At 46.3% G+C, this 17,792-nt stretch overlaps 1 protein-coding gene across 1 annotated transcript; it reads left to right on the forward strand.

Annotated features, from left to right (window-relative positions):
* The first annotated feature begins 7,658 nt into the window (after positions 1 to 7,658).
* Positions 7,659 to 11,678, forward strand: LOC125545005 (receptor-like serine/threonine-protein kinase SD1-8). The gene is made up of 6 exons (XM_048708828.2): positions 7,659 to 9,118; positions 9,862 to 10,208; positions 10,295 to 10,505; positions 10,601 to 10,838; positions 10,923 to 11,073; positions 11,167 to 11,678. Exons 1-6 carry the CDS (start codon positions 7,681 to 7,683, stop codon positions 11,458 to 11,460), a joined length of 2,679 nt encoding a protein of 892 aa, XP_048564785.2. The 5' UTR covers positions 7,659 to 7,680; the 3' UTR covers positions 11,461 to 11,678.
* Positions 11,679 to 17,792: the final 6,114 nt, after the last annotated feature.

The following is a 17,792-nucleotide window of genomic DNA, read 5'->3' on the forward strand; positions in this document are numbered from 1 at the left end:
ATTAAAATTCAACGGAACAACAGCACGAGCCATCTATCTACAATCAACATAAACAAGCAAGATACTACCAGGTACTAAGTTCATGATAAGTTTAAGTTCAATTAATCAAATTACTTAAGAACTCCCACTTAGATAGACATCCCTCTAATCTTCTAAGTGATTACGTGATCCAAATCAACTAAACCATAACCGATCATCACGTGAGATGGAGTAGTTTTCAATGGTGAACATCATTATGTTGATCATATCTACTATATGATTCATGCTCGACCTTTAGGTCTCCGTGTTCCGAGGCCATATCTGCATATGCTAGGCTCGTCAAGTTTAACCTGAGTATTCTGCGTGTGCAAAACTGGCTTGCACCCGTTGTAGATGGACGTAGAGCTTATCACACCCAATCATCACGTGGTGTCTGGGCACGACGAACTTTGGCAACGGTGCATACTCAGGGAGAACACTTCTTGATAATTTAGTGAGAGATCATCTTATAATGCTACCGTCAATCAAAGCAAGATAAGATGCATAAAAAAAGATAAACATCACATGCAATCAATATAAGTGATATGATATGGCCATCATCATCTTGTGCTTGTGATCTCCATCTCCGAAGCACCGTCATGATCACCATCGTCACCGGCGCGACACCTTGATCTCCACCGTAGCATCGTTGTCGTCTCGCCAATCTTATGCTTCCACGACTATCACTACCGTTTAGTAATAAAGTAAAGCATTACATCGCGATTGCATTGCATACAATAAAGCGACAACCATATGGCTCCTGCCAGTTGCCGATAACTCGGTTACAAAACATGATCATCTCAATAAAAATCATGCCTTGACCATATCACATCACAACATGCCCTGCAAAAACAAGTTAGACGTCCTCTACTTTGTTGTTGCAAGTTTTACGTGGCTGCTACGTGCTTAAGCAAGAACCAATCTCACCTATGCATCAAAACCACAACGATAGTTTGTCAAATAGACTCCGTTTTAACCTTCGCAAGAACCGGGCGTAGCCATACTTGGTTCAACTGAAGTTGGAGAGACAGTCGCCCGCAAGCCACCTGTGTGCAAGTCACGTCGAGGGAACCGGTCTCGCATAAGCGTACGCGTAAGGTTGGTCCGGGTCGTCTCGTCCAACAATGCTGCCGAACCAAAGTATGACATGCTGGTAGGCAGTATGACTTATATCGCCCACAACTCACTTGTGTTCTACTCGTGCATATAACATCAACATAAATAACCTAGGCTCGGATGCCACTGTTGGGTAACGTAGTAATTTCAAAAAATTTCCTACGCACACACAAGATCATGGTGATGCATAGCAACGAGGGGGAGAGTCTGATCTACATACCCTTGTAGATCGCAACGGAAGCGTTGACACAACGTAGAGGAAGTAGTCGTACGTCTTCTTCCCGATCCGACCGATCCAAGCACCGTTACTCCGGCACCTCCGAGTTCTTAGCACACGTACAACTCGATGACGATCCCGGGCTCCAATCCAGCAAAGCTTCGGGGAGAAGTTCCGTCAGCACGACGGCGTGGTGACGATCTTGATGTTCTACCGACGCAGGGCTTCGCCTAAGCACTACAATGATATGATCGAGGTGGAATATGGTGGCAAGGGGCACCGCACACGGCTGAGGAACGATCTCAATGATCAACTTGTGTGTCTAGAGGTGCCCCCTGCCTCCGTATATAAAGGAGCCAAGGGGGAGAGGTGCGCCGGCCAGGAGGAGGGCGCAGGAGGAGTCCTACTCCTACCGGGAGTAGGACTCCCCCCCAATCCTATTCCAACTAGGATTCCCAAGGGGGAAAGAGGGAGAGGGGTGGCCGGCCACCTCTCCTATGTCCAAACATAGGCTTCCAATATATCAATCTTTATGTCTCGACCATTTCGAGACTCCTCGTCATGTCCGTGATCACATCCGGGACTCCGAAAAACCTTCGGTACATCAAAATGCATAAACTCATAATAACTATTATCGTAACGTTAAGCGTGCGGACCCTATGGTTCGAGAATAATGTAGACATGACCGAGACACGTCTCCGGTCAATAACCAATAGCGGGACCTGGATGCCCATATTGGCTCCTACATATTCTACGAAGATCTTTATCGGTCAGACCGCATAACAACATACGTTGTTCCCTTTGTCATCGGTATGTTACTTGCCCGAGATTCGATCGTCGGTATCCAATACCTAGTTCAATCTCGTTACCGGAAAGTCTCTTTACTCGTTCCGTAATACATCATCTCACAACTACCATATTAGTTGTAATGCTTGCAAGGCTTATGTGATGTGCATTACCGAGAGGGCCCAGAGGTACCTCTCCGACAATCGGAGTGACAAAACCTAATCTCGAAATACGCCAACCCAACATGTACCATTGGAGACACCTGTAGTACTCCTTTATAATCACCCAGTTACGTTGTGACGTTTGGTAGTACCCAAAGTGTTCCTCCGATAAATGGGAGTTGCATAATCTCATAGTTATAGGAACATGTATAAGTCATGAAGAAAGCAATAGCAACATACTAAACGATCGGGTGCTAAGCTAATGGAATGGGTCATGTCAATCAGATCATTCAACTAATGATGTGACCTCGTTAATCAAATAACAACTCATTGTTCATGGTTAGGAAACATAACCATCTTTGATTAACGAGCTAGTCAAGTAGAGGCATACTAGTGACACTTTGTTTGTCTATGTATTCACACATGTATTATGTTTCCGGTTAATACAATTCTAGCATGAATAAGAAACATTTATCATGATTATAAGGAAATAAATAATAACTTTATTATTGCCTCTAGGGCATATTTCCTTCAGTAATATGGTGATAGGTTGGAATGTTTCATCACCCAGGAATGTGGATTACTATCGCAGGATATTTTTCCTCTTGATGGTGCTTCCATTGAATGTTATGCACCCCTGTACGACCATATATCTAAGTTTGCATGTTCATTCAGAAGATTATATTGACTATTCAATTCAGGGTTCAACCTTTGAATAACACAGTTCTGGCTCAGTAGTTTGAGATCCTATTGTGCACCTTGATCTTGATAGACATCTAGACCTATAGCTGCGTTTTATTTTCGTTATCCCTTTTAGAAACTTACACGCTAACTTGGTGGATTAAACCGGTGTTCTAATTAAATGATAAATGAGTATAAAGATTTTCTTTTTTTACTGTTATATGACAAAATGAATGAACATGTGATCGCTATCCAGATTAGTCAGGCCATCTTGCAAATAACTATGGGATACATTACTGATATTTTCTTAGGATGGCCAAATAGACATGCATTCTTTGCTAGGTTAAGTTTTGTTATTCTTTGTACTTATTTGCTCAATCTTTGTAGTGAAATATTGCAAGATGAGGAAATGGCTCAACTTCAGAGTTTCAGTTAAGTGCACAGTTAAAGAAAAATTGTAACAACTCGGATGCAGCTCAGAGGTCAAATATCATGATGCAGAGTAGGCACTAAACCTAATGTATCTACTTGATTTTGTTGTTGCAGATTAAATGGTTATCTTATCTGTACACAGCTTATTAGGCAGTATAGCAGTACCCGCACATTTAGTAGTTGTTAGATAGTTTTTGTGCATAGTTGAACTGTGTATTGAGATGGGAAGCCAAGTTGAAAGGCTTGCGGATTCCATTTGTCAGACTGGTGGCATTCCTTAATTTCTGATCCCTGGTTATGATTTGATTCTTATTTATATTGTCCTATGGAAAGAGCATTAGGATAGGACAAGCAAACAAGCCTTTCAACATTCATGGTGTATATTTTGTTTCACCGAGCTGTGTTGCTTATGATTTTGAATTCGAACGGATCTGCTTCTGTTCACTAAAGAAATAAATGCATGGATAGAGAAGGTATGCTCTAAGCTGTTTTCCCTTAGTTTAAAGGAAGGATTAGTAGTACATGTAACTGTCTTTTCTTTTCTTGGTATTCAAACAAGAACAAATCACTGTTGATGTTTAAACTCTCTAGAATCTCATAAATTTTATTATTCCTCTTAAACTTCTGATACAAAATTGGAGTTGTAAATTATTTATTCTGGCACAACCAACTGCTTCTTCTTCTGCCTAGCTTGCTTTCGATGAAGTATTCCTGGTGACCTGGTCAATAGACTGCACTTGCCTATTCCAAGCACATACATGCCTAAGGATGTCATGTAAGAAAAGCTTTAACGAAATCACTTTGGTTTGTAAATGTCCTTGAGGATTGAATTAATAGAAACTAGCAATTCTTCTGCCTAAACTGATTCCTGCAAATTTTCTTGCCGAACTACTACATGGTAATACTCCCTTCATTCCATATTCTAATGCACATAGTTTTTTGCCTAGATTCCGAAATGTAGTGCGCATAAGCTGCTTTGGACTAAAGTAGCCCTGGACTGTTCACAGGAACGCAGCAGCAGACACCCACGTGCTGTGACAGAGCGAGCAGCTGGAGGGCAATTCCTGTCCAAATGAGAATGTCAGCTCACGCATTGGTATAAACGCTACACGCAAAGGCGCATTATAAAGTGGAACAGTGGGAGTACTAAATTCATATGTAATACTAAATTCCTACATGTCATAAATTAGATTTTTCGACAATAAGTACCTAAGTCTATGTTATGTTTAAGTTAAAAAACAATGTCGATGTGAGCCATACATACACCAATTAATAAAGCGGTTAGTACTTAAATTGACCATCATTTCCTATGTGCCTTAGGGGTAAGTTTTCATCTCCACCATTGACCCGCTTAAGGTGGCTATACTGAAGCAGACCCCATATAATTATGAATGGTTTATGAAGTTGAAGGATGAAACTTGAATGAACACAATGTTGAGGTTTGTAAAGTGAAGCCTAAGACAAGTTTGAGGGGGTAATATGGACTTCTCTCAAACTATATTACCAGAGGACAATGAGGGCAAGACAGTGACAGCGATGAGTTTCTCTGGTTCTGTTTTGTTGTAGGTGAAGTTCTTAATTATAATTATCAATGCGTTTGTTTTTCCTAAGGATGCAGTGACATGCAAGGTGAGGCAAATTGAAGCCAAAACAGCAGGACGGTCGGAAGTGTGCCATTTTTTCTATATAGGTTAGTGATTTTATCCTTTTTGTATTTTTACATTGCTAGGTACAGTAGTTTATATGAAATGATTTGTTAGGGCAGGGGGTGGTTCTTCAATCTTCAGGGAATCAAGCGGTAGCACCGGATGCTGACATGCATGAAAGGTAGGAGTGATGGAGTATATGTTTTTGTAGCAATTCACCATCGCCCATAAATAAATCATCTTTGCCCCGCTTCCTCTGTCCATCCGTCAACTCAAATTGCTTTGGTTCACAAGTTCGTTTCATCGTACATCTAGGTACACTAGAACAGAGAGACTACTTTCCTTGAATGGCTCATGCGAGTAAACTGACAATAGTGTTCATCCAAGATGCAGTTGTATATGTATCTTCATAGAGATGTAGATGCATAGGTAGTTCAATAGTGCACATGTTCATCGACAGGGATGTAGATGTAGTATACAACCGAGGTTACATTGACAAATTAGTCCATTATGCTCCCAGGAAAAATAAAATATGGTATATTGTTTCACTCTATTATATTGTAAATATGAAAAAACAATTGTCTCTGTTGCAACGCATGACGAATGTGAGGTGGGGTCTTACAACGGGAAATCGAGAGCGAAGGGGAGAGTCCAATAGGAAAAGTGAAGGGTGTGTCATGGGGTGGAGTGGAGTTTTTCTATTGGGTTGGAATGACAACTTTGTTTGATAGTTGCCTGGGATAGACAGTAACATCTCATCATGCAACATGGTAAGTAAGGTCTTTTGTCCATTGTTTGTCATGGTTTATTGTTGTTTCTAATAGCTACCACTTGTAGATTTATCTTCCATGTGAATCCATCGGTCGATACATCTTGTACGTTATCCACAAAGGCACATCGATTATCTATTCTGGACCCTATTCATACAACACAACCGTTGGAGATGGAAAATCCGAGGCATTTAGTGAAATCAAAAGGTTTTGTGAGAGAATTCAAAGAAGCACTCAAAATAAAGCTACCAGGATAGCATTCTGATATATCAAAATGGCAACGTTTATTCCCTAATGGTATTCCAACGAGCGTAGATGGGTAATTAATTCATAATACAAACATTTATTTTTCTTATTATCATATTTAATATAATAATAATTTTTCCATTCTATGCTCTTATGGAATGGTAAAGACTTGGCGAAGCCGGTTTGCACAGCGAGTATTTTCCGTTACACATGTGCTTAGACCTTCCATGTGAAACATATACTTTTGCAGGATGGGTATGAGTTGAGGAAGCAACTTTTTATTATACTTTCTCAAACATCATGCAAATGAAGCTAAAGACAACTTTCATAATATTGTGCGAGAATTTCTTAAGCGCATCAAGTAGATCTCAATAGTTTGTAATAGATTTTGAGTTGGATCATCACTTTATATATATTCATTGTTAGATTGCCATTTTGTTATCAGTTTATATTACAAGTGAAGTGGACTTCAACTATTATGCAATTGTGACCGTGTTATATTATCCTAGCTGTGAAATTTAGCATGCATTATCTTTATATAACTTCAGCAAAATATTTCAGAAGCCCGTGGCAACCAGGTTTTTATGTCAACCCACCATATTTTCTAGCCAGTTGGGGAACTGAGTGCGGTAGCGGAGCTATGGGAGTGGTGGACATGCAATGAGGGAAGGACAAAGAATAGAGGATTAGGAAGGATGGATGGAGGTGTCGGAGCTGAGAAAAAAGAGGGAAATACCGAAGGGAGCTGGCATGGAAAGAAAGCGAAGTTGTGCCCCAAGGTTAGAGTGTGATCGTGCTATAAATGTTACCTTTTATCAATGCCCGTGTTCATTCTCGAAGGCTCCACACAATCATTGTGAAGGAAGATGGCAAACTCATTGAGGACAATCATTGTGGTGATTTCTAAGCTCAATTTCTGGTGGAGTAGTCTCGTGACAAATTAAGAGGACAACTCATGAGTAACTCATAAATTTATAAAATCACCTTGTTTTTTCATGCATATTCATGTTACCTACAAACGTTAGATGTGATTGATTTAGGGAAGAAACAATGGAAGAGATGGTGGTTTTGCAATGTAAAATATATGTCTGAATCAAGTATTATTTATTTAATCATCTATTTCATTTTTTCAAAATAATTGTTGGTTTGATTTATTTACAAGCATTTGCTCTTAGCAACGCACGGGCACCTCCAATCAGCAAAATATTTCAAAAGCCCATGGCAACGCACGGGCATTATACTAGTCAGAATAAGGTCCTAAGAGGTGTTATCATGACACCCCTTTACATCATTCTGCATATATTATGCCTATGCAAAATATAGTGTTTTTAACTTGGACGCACAGGTTGCTCCAGATACATTCTCTTGCATGTGCACCACTGCCGCAATATTCGGATCCGACACCGCAATATTTTGCATAGGCACAATATCGAACATGTGCCATCGAGGCAGATCCGTTGAAGTTTGTGATTACCCTGCGCACTGTCCAGACTGGCCCTGAGCAGCGCCAACTCGCGCGAAAACCGGCTGTTCCGGAGGGTTAACGTTGACCTCTATACTCGATACTTCTCACTGCTGTTCCACGCTGTCACGCTGATTTGAAGTTCATGGGTTACCACCACTATCCATTCTCTCGCACGATACCCACCGCGCGCTCGTGCAGGCCGGCCGTCTTCCGATCACAGATTACTCTCGTATTTGGCGGGGCGCCCGATTTCAGAGAGAGGGAGCGAGGAGAGAGGATGAGGGCGCCTGCGCGCGCTCTCCTCGTCGTCTTCGCCGCCACCTGCCTCTCCGTCTCCATCGCCACCGACACCATCGACCAGGCCGCGTCCATCACCGGCAACCAGACGCTGGTCTCGGCCGGTGGAATCTTCAGGCTCGGCTTCTACAACCCGCCCGGCAGCTCCGATGCCAGAGCCTACCTCGGCATTTGGTACGCGGCCATCCCGGTACAGACCGTCGTGTGGGTCGCCAACCGCCAGAGCCCGGTCGTCAGCTCCCCCGGCGTCCTCAAGCTCTCCCCAGACGGCCGCCTGGTCATCGTCGACGGCCGGAACGCCACCGTCTGGTCCTCCCCGGCGCCCACCAGAAACGTAACCGCCAAGACCACCGCTCAGCTCCTCGACGACGGCAACTTCGTCCTGAGCTCTGACGGGAGCGGCTCGCCACAGAGCGTGGCGTGGCAGAGCTTCGACTACCCGACGGACACGATGCTCCCCGGCATGAAGCTCGGGGTGGACCTCAGGAGCGGCATCGCCAGAAACATCACGTCGTGTAGAAGCCCGACCGACCCCTCGCCGGGGAGCTACACGTTCAAGCTGGTCATGGGCGGGCTGCCCGAGTTCTTCCTCTTCCGCGGCCCGGAGAGGATCTACGCGAGCGGGCCGTGGAACGGCGTGGTGCTCACCGGCGTGCAGAACCTCAACGCCGAGGGCTACACGTTCAAGGTCGTGTCCAACGCCGAGGAGACGTACTACGCCTACTACGTCAGCGACCCGTCGGCGCTGTCGCGGTTGATCCTGGACGGCGCGACGGGGCAGCTGCAGAGCTACGTGTGGGGCAACGGCGCGTGGAGCAGCTACTGGTACCACCCCAGCGACCCGTGCGACAGCTACTACAAGTGCGGGGCGTTCGGTTTCGGCGTGTGCGAGGTCGGCCAGCCCCCCAGGTGCAGCTGCCTGCCGGGGTTCAAGCCGCGGTCGCCGGAGCAGTGGGAGCAGAGGGGCTGGTCCGGCGGCTGCACCAGGAGCGCCAACCTGAGCTGTGGGGCTGGAGACGGCTTCTGGCCGGTGAACCGGATGAAGCTGCCGGAGGCGACGGAAGCGACGGTGCGCCCCGACATGACCCTGGCCGAGTGCAGGCAGCTGTGCCTGGGTAACTGCAGCTGCACGGCGTACGCCGCCGCCAACATCAGCGGGGGAGTCAGCCACGGGTGCGTCGTTTGGGGCGTGGATCTGCTTGACATGAGGCAGTACCCGGTGGTCGTGCAGGATGTGTACATCCGGCTCGCACGTTTCGAGATCGACGCCTTGAAAGCCGCAGGTTAGGACTTCCACATATTTATTAAAGCTTTTCTTCAGTTATATTCTGCAGTTTAACATTAGTAGCAAATCACATTATGAGCAGTTTTCTGTTACTCTCTCCGTTTCAAAATAAGTGTCGTGGTTTTAGTTCAAATATTTTTGAATGGAGGGAGTAACCTTGTTGAATTTCATGATTATATTGCTGCTATGTTATCTTAAAAGACCGCTTTCATTTCATACCATTTGGATTCTATATGCACCAGCCAATTCAACTAGACGCCTGAACTGATGAGAGCATTTTTTTTTTGAAAGGCAGATATATAACTGTAAATTTTATGCATTAGAATGAACTGGTGAGAACATTGATAACACAAGAGGAGAAGCAATTGAAGATTATATTGTGAATTCATTTGCCGCAGCATACATGTCAAATATAAGCAGATTTGCATGGGCCCAGTAGCCCTCAGCCATTCGTTGGGTATAAATTTGCAAATAGCAATTGATTCTTCTACTGGTAGGATGTCTGTATCACATATTCACAATCGCTGGATTAGGCGCAGTGCAGTCCACAACATCAAACAAAGATCAAACGTGCAACACGAACTAGCTTCAAAGTGGCGAACACTAATAATTATAAAAAGCATGCGTATGATAGCTTCAAAGTGGCGAACACTAAAATAGTTAATAACTACTCAATGCGAACAAGCATAATGCTGCGGTGTTAGACAGGCTTACCTCATGTTCACCGCTGTTTTATTTCAGCTAACAGTCAACGTCCGAAAAGGAACGTGGCGATCCCCGTCGTCGCCACTATTTTCGGCGTGCTTCTCATGGTGGCGGTTGCCTGCTGCTATTTCTTGAGAACCAAGGCGATCACAAAGCGTCAGACCGGAATGCCACCAAGTACAAGGGGCGACGTGTTTCCCCTAGGGGTCAGGAAAAATTCAGCGCTGAGCACAGCACAGGATCGACAGCTCAATGAGAGCAGGATGAGCAGCGAAAAAGATCTTGAACTTCCGTTATTCGATCTAGAAGTGATTCTAGCTGCAACAGACAACTTCTCTGCGGATAGTAAGATAGGACAAGGTGGATTTGGCCCTGTTTATATGGTAGGATAAGAATCAAGCAACGGTAGAACATCTTTCTTTTTTTACTGATGTAGTAGATTTTAACATACCTGCAAACTGATGAACAGGCAAAACTTGAAGATGGACAAGAAGTAGCAGTAAAAAGGTTATCCAAGAAATCAGTACAGGGGGTTGTGGAGTTCAAGAACGAGGTAAAACTGATAGCAAAGCTTCAACATAGGAACCTCGTGAGGCTGCTAGGCTGCTGTATCGACGACCAAGAGAGAATGCTAGTGTACGAGTTCATGCACAACAACAGCCTAGACACGTTCATATTTGGTCGGTTCATTTGTTTATTTTACGGAAACAACTTCTAACTACTTCGGCTGGCATTGCATCTACGATGTATTTACATCAATTGAAATGTTGTGCAGATGAAGGAAAGCGCAAGCTACTAGGATGGAAGAACCGATTTGAGATCATTCTGGGGATTGCACGGGGTTTGCTATATCTCCATGAGGATTCAAGGGTCAGGATAATCCATAGGGATTTAAAGGCAAGCAATGTGTTACTAGACAAGAACATGATTCCCAAAATCTCAGACTTTGGTATTGCAAGAATGTTTGGAGGTGATCAGACAACTGCATATACCACAAAGGTCATCGGGACATAGTGAGTATTTTTATCTTGTCACCAATATGTACATATATTCCAAAAATGAGCTTTCACGCTGACTAGTGAAATTGTGGTCTTCAGCGGCTACATGTCTCCAGAATATGCAATGGATGGCGTGTTCTCTATGAAATCCGATATCTATAGCTTCGGTGTACTGGTGCTAGAGATTGTCACTGGCAAGAAGAATCGTGGATTTTATGATGATGAGCTTGATCTGAGCCTCCTTGGTTGTGTAAGTACCAACATGATTAATTGTCAAAGTTAATGATCTTTGATCGCTTGTTACTTTATGTTACTAATGTACAACTATGTTGATCCTTTTTAGTCGTGGAAGTTGTGGAAAGAAGGTCGGACTGCGGATTTACTAGATGAAGCAATGGCCGGCTCGATTGACTACAGTGTGGTGCTCAGATGCATACAGGTTGCTCTCCTATGTGTTGAAGTGCATCCTAAGAACAGGCCATTGATGTCTTCCGTTGTCATGATGTTGAGCAGTGAGAATGCAACATTGCCAGAGCCAAATGAGCCTGGGGTAAATATTGGGAGGAGCACGGACACGGATTATTCTCAAACCCACACTGGAACCATTTTTACAGGGGATGCAATGAACGATAGGTAGTTTGGAGTAGAAATTCTTTTCACTTTCTTGCTATAGTGGAGTAGTTTGGCGAAGGCAATTTTATTTCAATACTCGCCACGATCTCTTGTAAACTATATTTATTACATGCATAAAGAAGAACTTGTAAGGGCATGTACAATGGTTGATAAGATAGTTTTATCTTAAGTTTTGCATGTAATTTAGAGATGACAAAGAAAAATATCTACAGTGGGTCATCTCTTAGCTTATCTTTAATAAAGCTATCAGGGCAAAAAAGAACACAAGCTTGTAATCGATCCTTGCACTTTTGATGGGTACCCGGGGCAGGCAGCTGACCCTTGCGCCACCGCCGGCCTCTGCTGGGCCGGTGATGTCGCCGGCGTCGGGAAGCTTGTCTGGCTCAAGATTCTCATGCCTGAGATCGGACGTTGGCTCCTCCGACGAGGAGGATGCGCCGACTGTTGGTGTGCAGCTGGCCCTTGAGGTGCTTGGGGAGGATGTTGGAGGCGGGGAGTGGAACACGGTGTCTCGCCGGAAGAAGAAAACTGAGGCGGAGCTGGTCCAGGAGTTCTGGGACGATGCGGGATTCCCGACGCCGGCATCTCGTTTCTGGGAACACCGGTCGCCGTCGTCGCCAGGGTCGGGTGTGCCATCTTGCATGGAGCAGGAGAGGATCGCCGATGCGGAGGGCTCGGAGCTGGTTGGTTCGGCGTCGCTGTCGAGATCGGCGGCCCCGGTGCTCTCCGGCCGGAAACCTGTGTCCCCACCGTCCGGGCTGAGAGTCGCCCGACAGCTACGATTGGGGCCTTGGCGTGGACCCCTGCCGGTGCTGGGACAGTTCATTGACGCGGCCAGGAAGAACCCCTCCGCGGCAAGCCGGCAATGCCCGCCGGCGTCAGATGCATCGCCGAGATCTGACGTCGTTCAGGTGCCGGGTCCGGTGGCGAGATCGCAGGGAATTCAAACTCAACTGTCCTCGGGCTTTGGGCCCATGCATGCACAAAAGGACGCAGGCCAAGATGTATTTTCTTGGGCCTTTCTGAGGACGCGCATGAAGGCAATCTGGGCAGGTTTTGGTAACCATCAGGCCGCGATTGCAGCAGTTCCTTTCACCGCTTCGTCCTCGTCCTCGTATCCTGACGCAGATCCTTCGATCGCCGCCAAGCCTCTGCACACCTCACGGACGCCGTCTCCAACTCCAGCATCACCTCCCTGCGCCGGGGTCGCCCGCTCCTACGCGGCGGTCGCCGCGACGTTTGAGCGCCCCATGGCGGGCGTTCCTTCGACAGCACCTGGTGTCGCTACCACGGGAGGGCCAAACCCTCGCCCACCACCAGCCATTGGGCCGACTCCCGCTCCTTCACGTCCTCCGGCGCAGGCGCTGGGCTACTCCGGTCCACCACATCAACAGCATGGACTGGCGGCGGTCTACAACTATGCTCCATCAATGCAGCAGCCCCCTGTTTACGTCCAGGGAGGGCAGTACGTCTCGCCATACGGTACAGTCATTGCAGGAGGGCAACATCCCATGTACGGGGTTCCGTCGACCGGGGTGTCCGTCCCTCCGCAATTCCATCCAGGTGGGGCGATGCCTCAGCCGGCTCAAAAACGTAAAAAAAGAAGTCGCAGCAGCAGCAGTTTGCGGGTGGAGCTTTGCAACCCGGTATTCAAACTCCAAAACACGTGTCGGTTCAGCAACAATTTCAGCAGCAGCACATGCAGTCATATCAGCATGGGCAATATCAGCATCCTCAGATGCCAAACGGGCCTGCTATTGTTGATACCCCACCATTGGCGGCTCCAGTGTTTGATGTGCAGGTCGATACGGCGCCCAAGTCCAAGGCTAAGAAGGGGGTTCGTTGCTGGAAATGTGCGGTTAATACGCATGCAGCGAAGGATTGCACTGTGCAACATTACTGCTATATTTGTGACAAAATCGCTCATCCAACGTTGCAGTGTCCTGTTCTCAAACTCCCTAGGCCCAGTGCTTTTGTTTCGGGAGTTGGTGCTGAGGATACGTACTTTGTCCAGTTGCCTGATTCCGTGGTGAAAGATCATTTAGCACCGACACAGTCTCCGATAGCCCGAGTTCAGGTTACTGGTTTGATGGTACCGGCTAGTGTTGTCGAGAGCCAGATTGCTAGGAGATGTCTGGTACATGATCGATGGAAGTGGGAGGCTATTCAACACGGGTCTAATGGTTACCTTGTTAGCTTTCCGTCTTTCGAGGACTTGGACAGGATGGATGGTATTCAGATGAACGTCCCATATGTTAATGCTCGGATGACCGTTACCGCATGGAGGTCTCAGGAGGTCCCACATAAGCTCGAGCTTCAGCAGATTTGGCTCCATGTTGAGGGGGTTCCCCATACGGTTCGTCATTTTTGGGGCTTATGGGATGTTGGTACTTTGATGGGCAAGACATTGGATGTCGATCTTCTTAGCCTGCATCGTCGTGGTGTTGTACATATTCTCGTGGCTATGACCAACTCTCAGATATTGTCAAAGGAGAACGACAATTCTGGTCCTTTTGCTGCAACAGATGTGGTGGTTAAGCTCAAGGGCTACACTTTCTCGTTCAGAAGGGAGCCGGCGGGTTACATTCCGGACCCTGATTTTGTCCCGTTCGTTTGGAGACGCAAGGGTGATGATGCTGATGATGATAGTGCCGCCAAGGAAAAGGACAATGAGATGGACACATCGGAATACACCGGGAACCCATCCAACCATCCGTCGTCCAGTTCTACTCCGGCGAATAACACTAATGTGACTCAAGTTCAACAACGGGAGCTGCCGACTGTTGGCTCTGGTGGTGTGACGGGAGGTGGTCCTGTGTTGTTGGCAGTCACTTCGTTTAACCCCGCGCTGCAGACGCCGAGAGGTATGGAGCTTTCCGCGGATCTTAGAGTCAATTCCACGTTACCTGGATGTCTCAAAAGATCCCCTCTGGTTCACCGACAGGAGTTTTCCTCGCCTTCTACACTGCAGGTTGTGGTTGCATCGCAGCCGTCGTCGCATTCTCGGCCTGCATCGTCGTAGTCCGCTGCCCTCCTGTCGGAGCAAGTCATCGGCGGCTTGGCGGGGCACCCGTACTCTTCTGCGGTACACCTACAACCAACTGCTAAGGTGGCGTCGCAGCCGCCGTCGTCGACGCGGACGACAGCGTCTAAGCCGGCTGTTCCCGAACCGGTGCAGGCTGCCGATGGTACAGCGCATGCGGGGTGCCGGCATCCTGTGGCTATGGTTGAGGCCAATTGGCATGCATCTCATGTGGAGATACCCATGCATGCACGTACTGGGGAAGTGGAGCTACCCATGTATGCATGTAGTGAACCTGGACGTGAAGGGCTACCCCCAAGTGTGCAGCTGTGCATAGCTGCACCCGCGGCTTCCCTTCGGTCTCTGTCCGCGCCGGACGAGTCCGCGGCCGCTCCTCAGTCTCAGGCGGAGCCGGACGTGTCTGCCTTCCCATGCACGCTCCTCCAGTCAGGCCATCTTCGGAAGTGCCGCCGTGTGTTACGGCGGCCGAGACTGCCAGGGAGGTGGTTGCTACTACACCCACATCCCCCCTCCAGCGGCGGTGCTTGCGCGGCACCCTTCACCAAGAATGACACCTACACGCCGAAGTGGCCGTCATGCGGTGGCCGACGATGGAAGGATGGACACTGACGAGGACTCTTTGGTCAAGGCTATGCGGCGTAAAGCGGCGCAGAACCTCGACAACCAAGGTACTTCGTCATCACTCAAATCATTTTTATCTTTTTCTAATACATCCATCGTTTCCAAGTTGAATAATGTGGGTGTTAGTCTAGGAAATAATGAGAATGATATTTCTGTTTCGACAAATGCTTTGAAACATTTGGAATATGACCGATTGAAGGTTACTCCACGAGTTTCTAGCAAATCTTTTATCTCACATCTAGATGAGGAGGAGCTGCATGCCACATTAGATGGTCAGCTACTCGCTCATGTAGTAACGTGGGCTTGGAGGAACCCGGGCTTAGCTCATTGCTTGAGCTTACAGCTTCCGGTCGTAAATCCAAGTCGGACTGTTTGAAAAAATGTTGTAAATCCTCTAAGAGGGCGAAATTTTCTAAATCTCCTATTGTTTCCTCATGAATGGCATGTTCTTTAATAGCAGAGGTCTTGGTGACTTGGCTAAACATCTATTCATTGCGGAATGTAATAGGGAACACAATTTAGACTTTTTGGCTTTATCTGAAACAGGGAGACGTGATTTCTTAGTAAGTCTTCTTAACCGTCTTTCTGGCGGGATAGACTATACTTGGATTTCTCGGCCACCTCGAGGTCGTTCTGGGGGCATTTTACTTGGCGTAAACACGGGGACTATGGATGTGTTGGCTAGTTCGGATGGTGAGTTCCACATTAAACTCCATATCCGGAACAAAGCCGACAACTTCACATGGACCCTTGTCGCTGTGTATGGAGCAGCCCAGGATGAGTTCAAGGCTGATTTTCTCTGTGAATTGGTTAATCTGGCGAAGGAGAATCCCTACCCCATTCTTATCGGTGGGGATTTTAATTTGCTACGATTTCCAAATGAGAAAAGCCGAGGTAGGTTTGATAATCATTGGCCTTTCCTCTTCAACACTGTCATAGATAGTCTAGATTTGCGAGAGGTTTCCATGATTGGAAGACAGTTCACTTGGGCGAACAGTCTTCCAGAACCGACATATGAGAAACTAGATCGCGTATTAATGGATACCGACTGGGAATCCAGATTCCCTATGGTTTCTGTACGCGCTCTACCTCGCATAGAGGCTATCTCAGACCACGCACCCATCCTTTTAACTACTAGATTGCCACGACCGCAGCACAGAAACCGGTCGGGATGGATTCCATGACATGGTCAAGAAGGTGTGGGATAAACCGGTTGCCGGGCTTACCCCAATACACAAATGGAACAACAAAATTCGTGCATTACGTAAGTTCCTTAGTGGTTGGGCTAGGCACACTGCGGGTATCCTCAAAAAGGAGAAGCTTCGTCTTTCGTCTATCATTGATGAATTAGAAGCCTTGGCAGAGGTTAGACCTCTATCTGAGCATGAAATCGAGATCAAGAGTCATTCGAATGCACAGATAGCTAGCATGCTGCATGAGGAGGAACTCAAATGGTACCAACATAGTAACTCTCAATTTATCCTGAAAGGTGATTCGAATACTAGATTTTTTCCATGGAGTTGCCAATGGCAGACACCGGAAGAAAATTATTCATTCCCTACAACAGGATGAGGGCATGATTGAGGGACATGAGCAACTTAAATCTTATATCACTAATTATTATAAAAATTTGTTCGGAGCCCCAGAGGAAGGTAACTTCTCAATGGATGAGTCCCGAACGAATGAAATCCCCCAGGTCTCTGATGAGGAAAACGACCTTCTAACAACCCCATACTCCGAGGAGGAAGTTAGAAAGGCGGTTTTCCTAATGGAGCACAACAAAGCCCCGGGTCTAGATGGTTTTCCAGCTGAGTTCTACCAGAACTTCTGGGAAGTCATCAAGTCGGTTCTCCTACTTTTGTTTAGCGACCTACATGCTGGCCATCTGGAATTGTTTCGCTTAAACTTCGGTGAGATTATTTTATTACCTAAGGTTAATGAGGCTGAAAGGATACAACAATATAGACCTATTTGCCTCCTTAATGTTAGTTTTAAAATATTCACGAAGGTTGCGACTATTAGGCTAAATTCGGTTGCTGAACATGTGATTCGTCCTTCACAGACTGCTTTTATGCAAGGAAGAAACATCCTAGATGGAGTTGTTATCCTTCATGAAACAGTCCATGAATTACATCGGAAAAAGTTGAATGGGGTGGTACTCAAAATAGACTTTGAAAAAGCGTATGACAAAGTCAAATGGCCATTTCTTCAATAGACTCTCAGAATGAAAGGATTTTCTGCAGAGTGGTGCGCTATGGTCCATAGCTTCGTTTCTGGAGGTAGTGTTGCCATTAAGGTCAATGATGACGTTGGACACTATTTCCAAACAAAGAAGGGATTGCAACAAGGTGACTCGGTATCGCCCATGCTATTCAATATAGTGGCGGATATGCTAGCGGTCATGATTGAGCGTGCCAAGGTTGATGGCCAAATTGATGGAGTAGTAAGTCATCTAGTTCATGGTGGTCTCTCTATACTTCAATATGCCGACGATACGATTCTCTTCATGGATCATGACCTCGAGAAAGCGAGAAATCTGAAATTAATTTTATCAGCATTCGAGCAACTCTCAGGTCTGAAGATCAACTTTCATAAAAGTGAATTATTTTGTTTGGGGATACCGATACATTATCGAAGACTCACAAATGCTGAATGGAAACATGTCGAGGAGA

Source organism: Triticum urartu, chromosome 3A (assembly GCF_056163025.1).
Source record: "Triticum urartu cultivar PI428250 chromosome 3A, HENAU_Tu73, whole genome shotgun sequence".
Classification (NCBI taxonomy): Eukaryota; Viridiplantae; Streptophyta; class Magnoliopsida; order Poales; family Poaceae; genus Triticum; species Triticum urartu.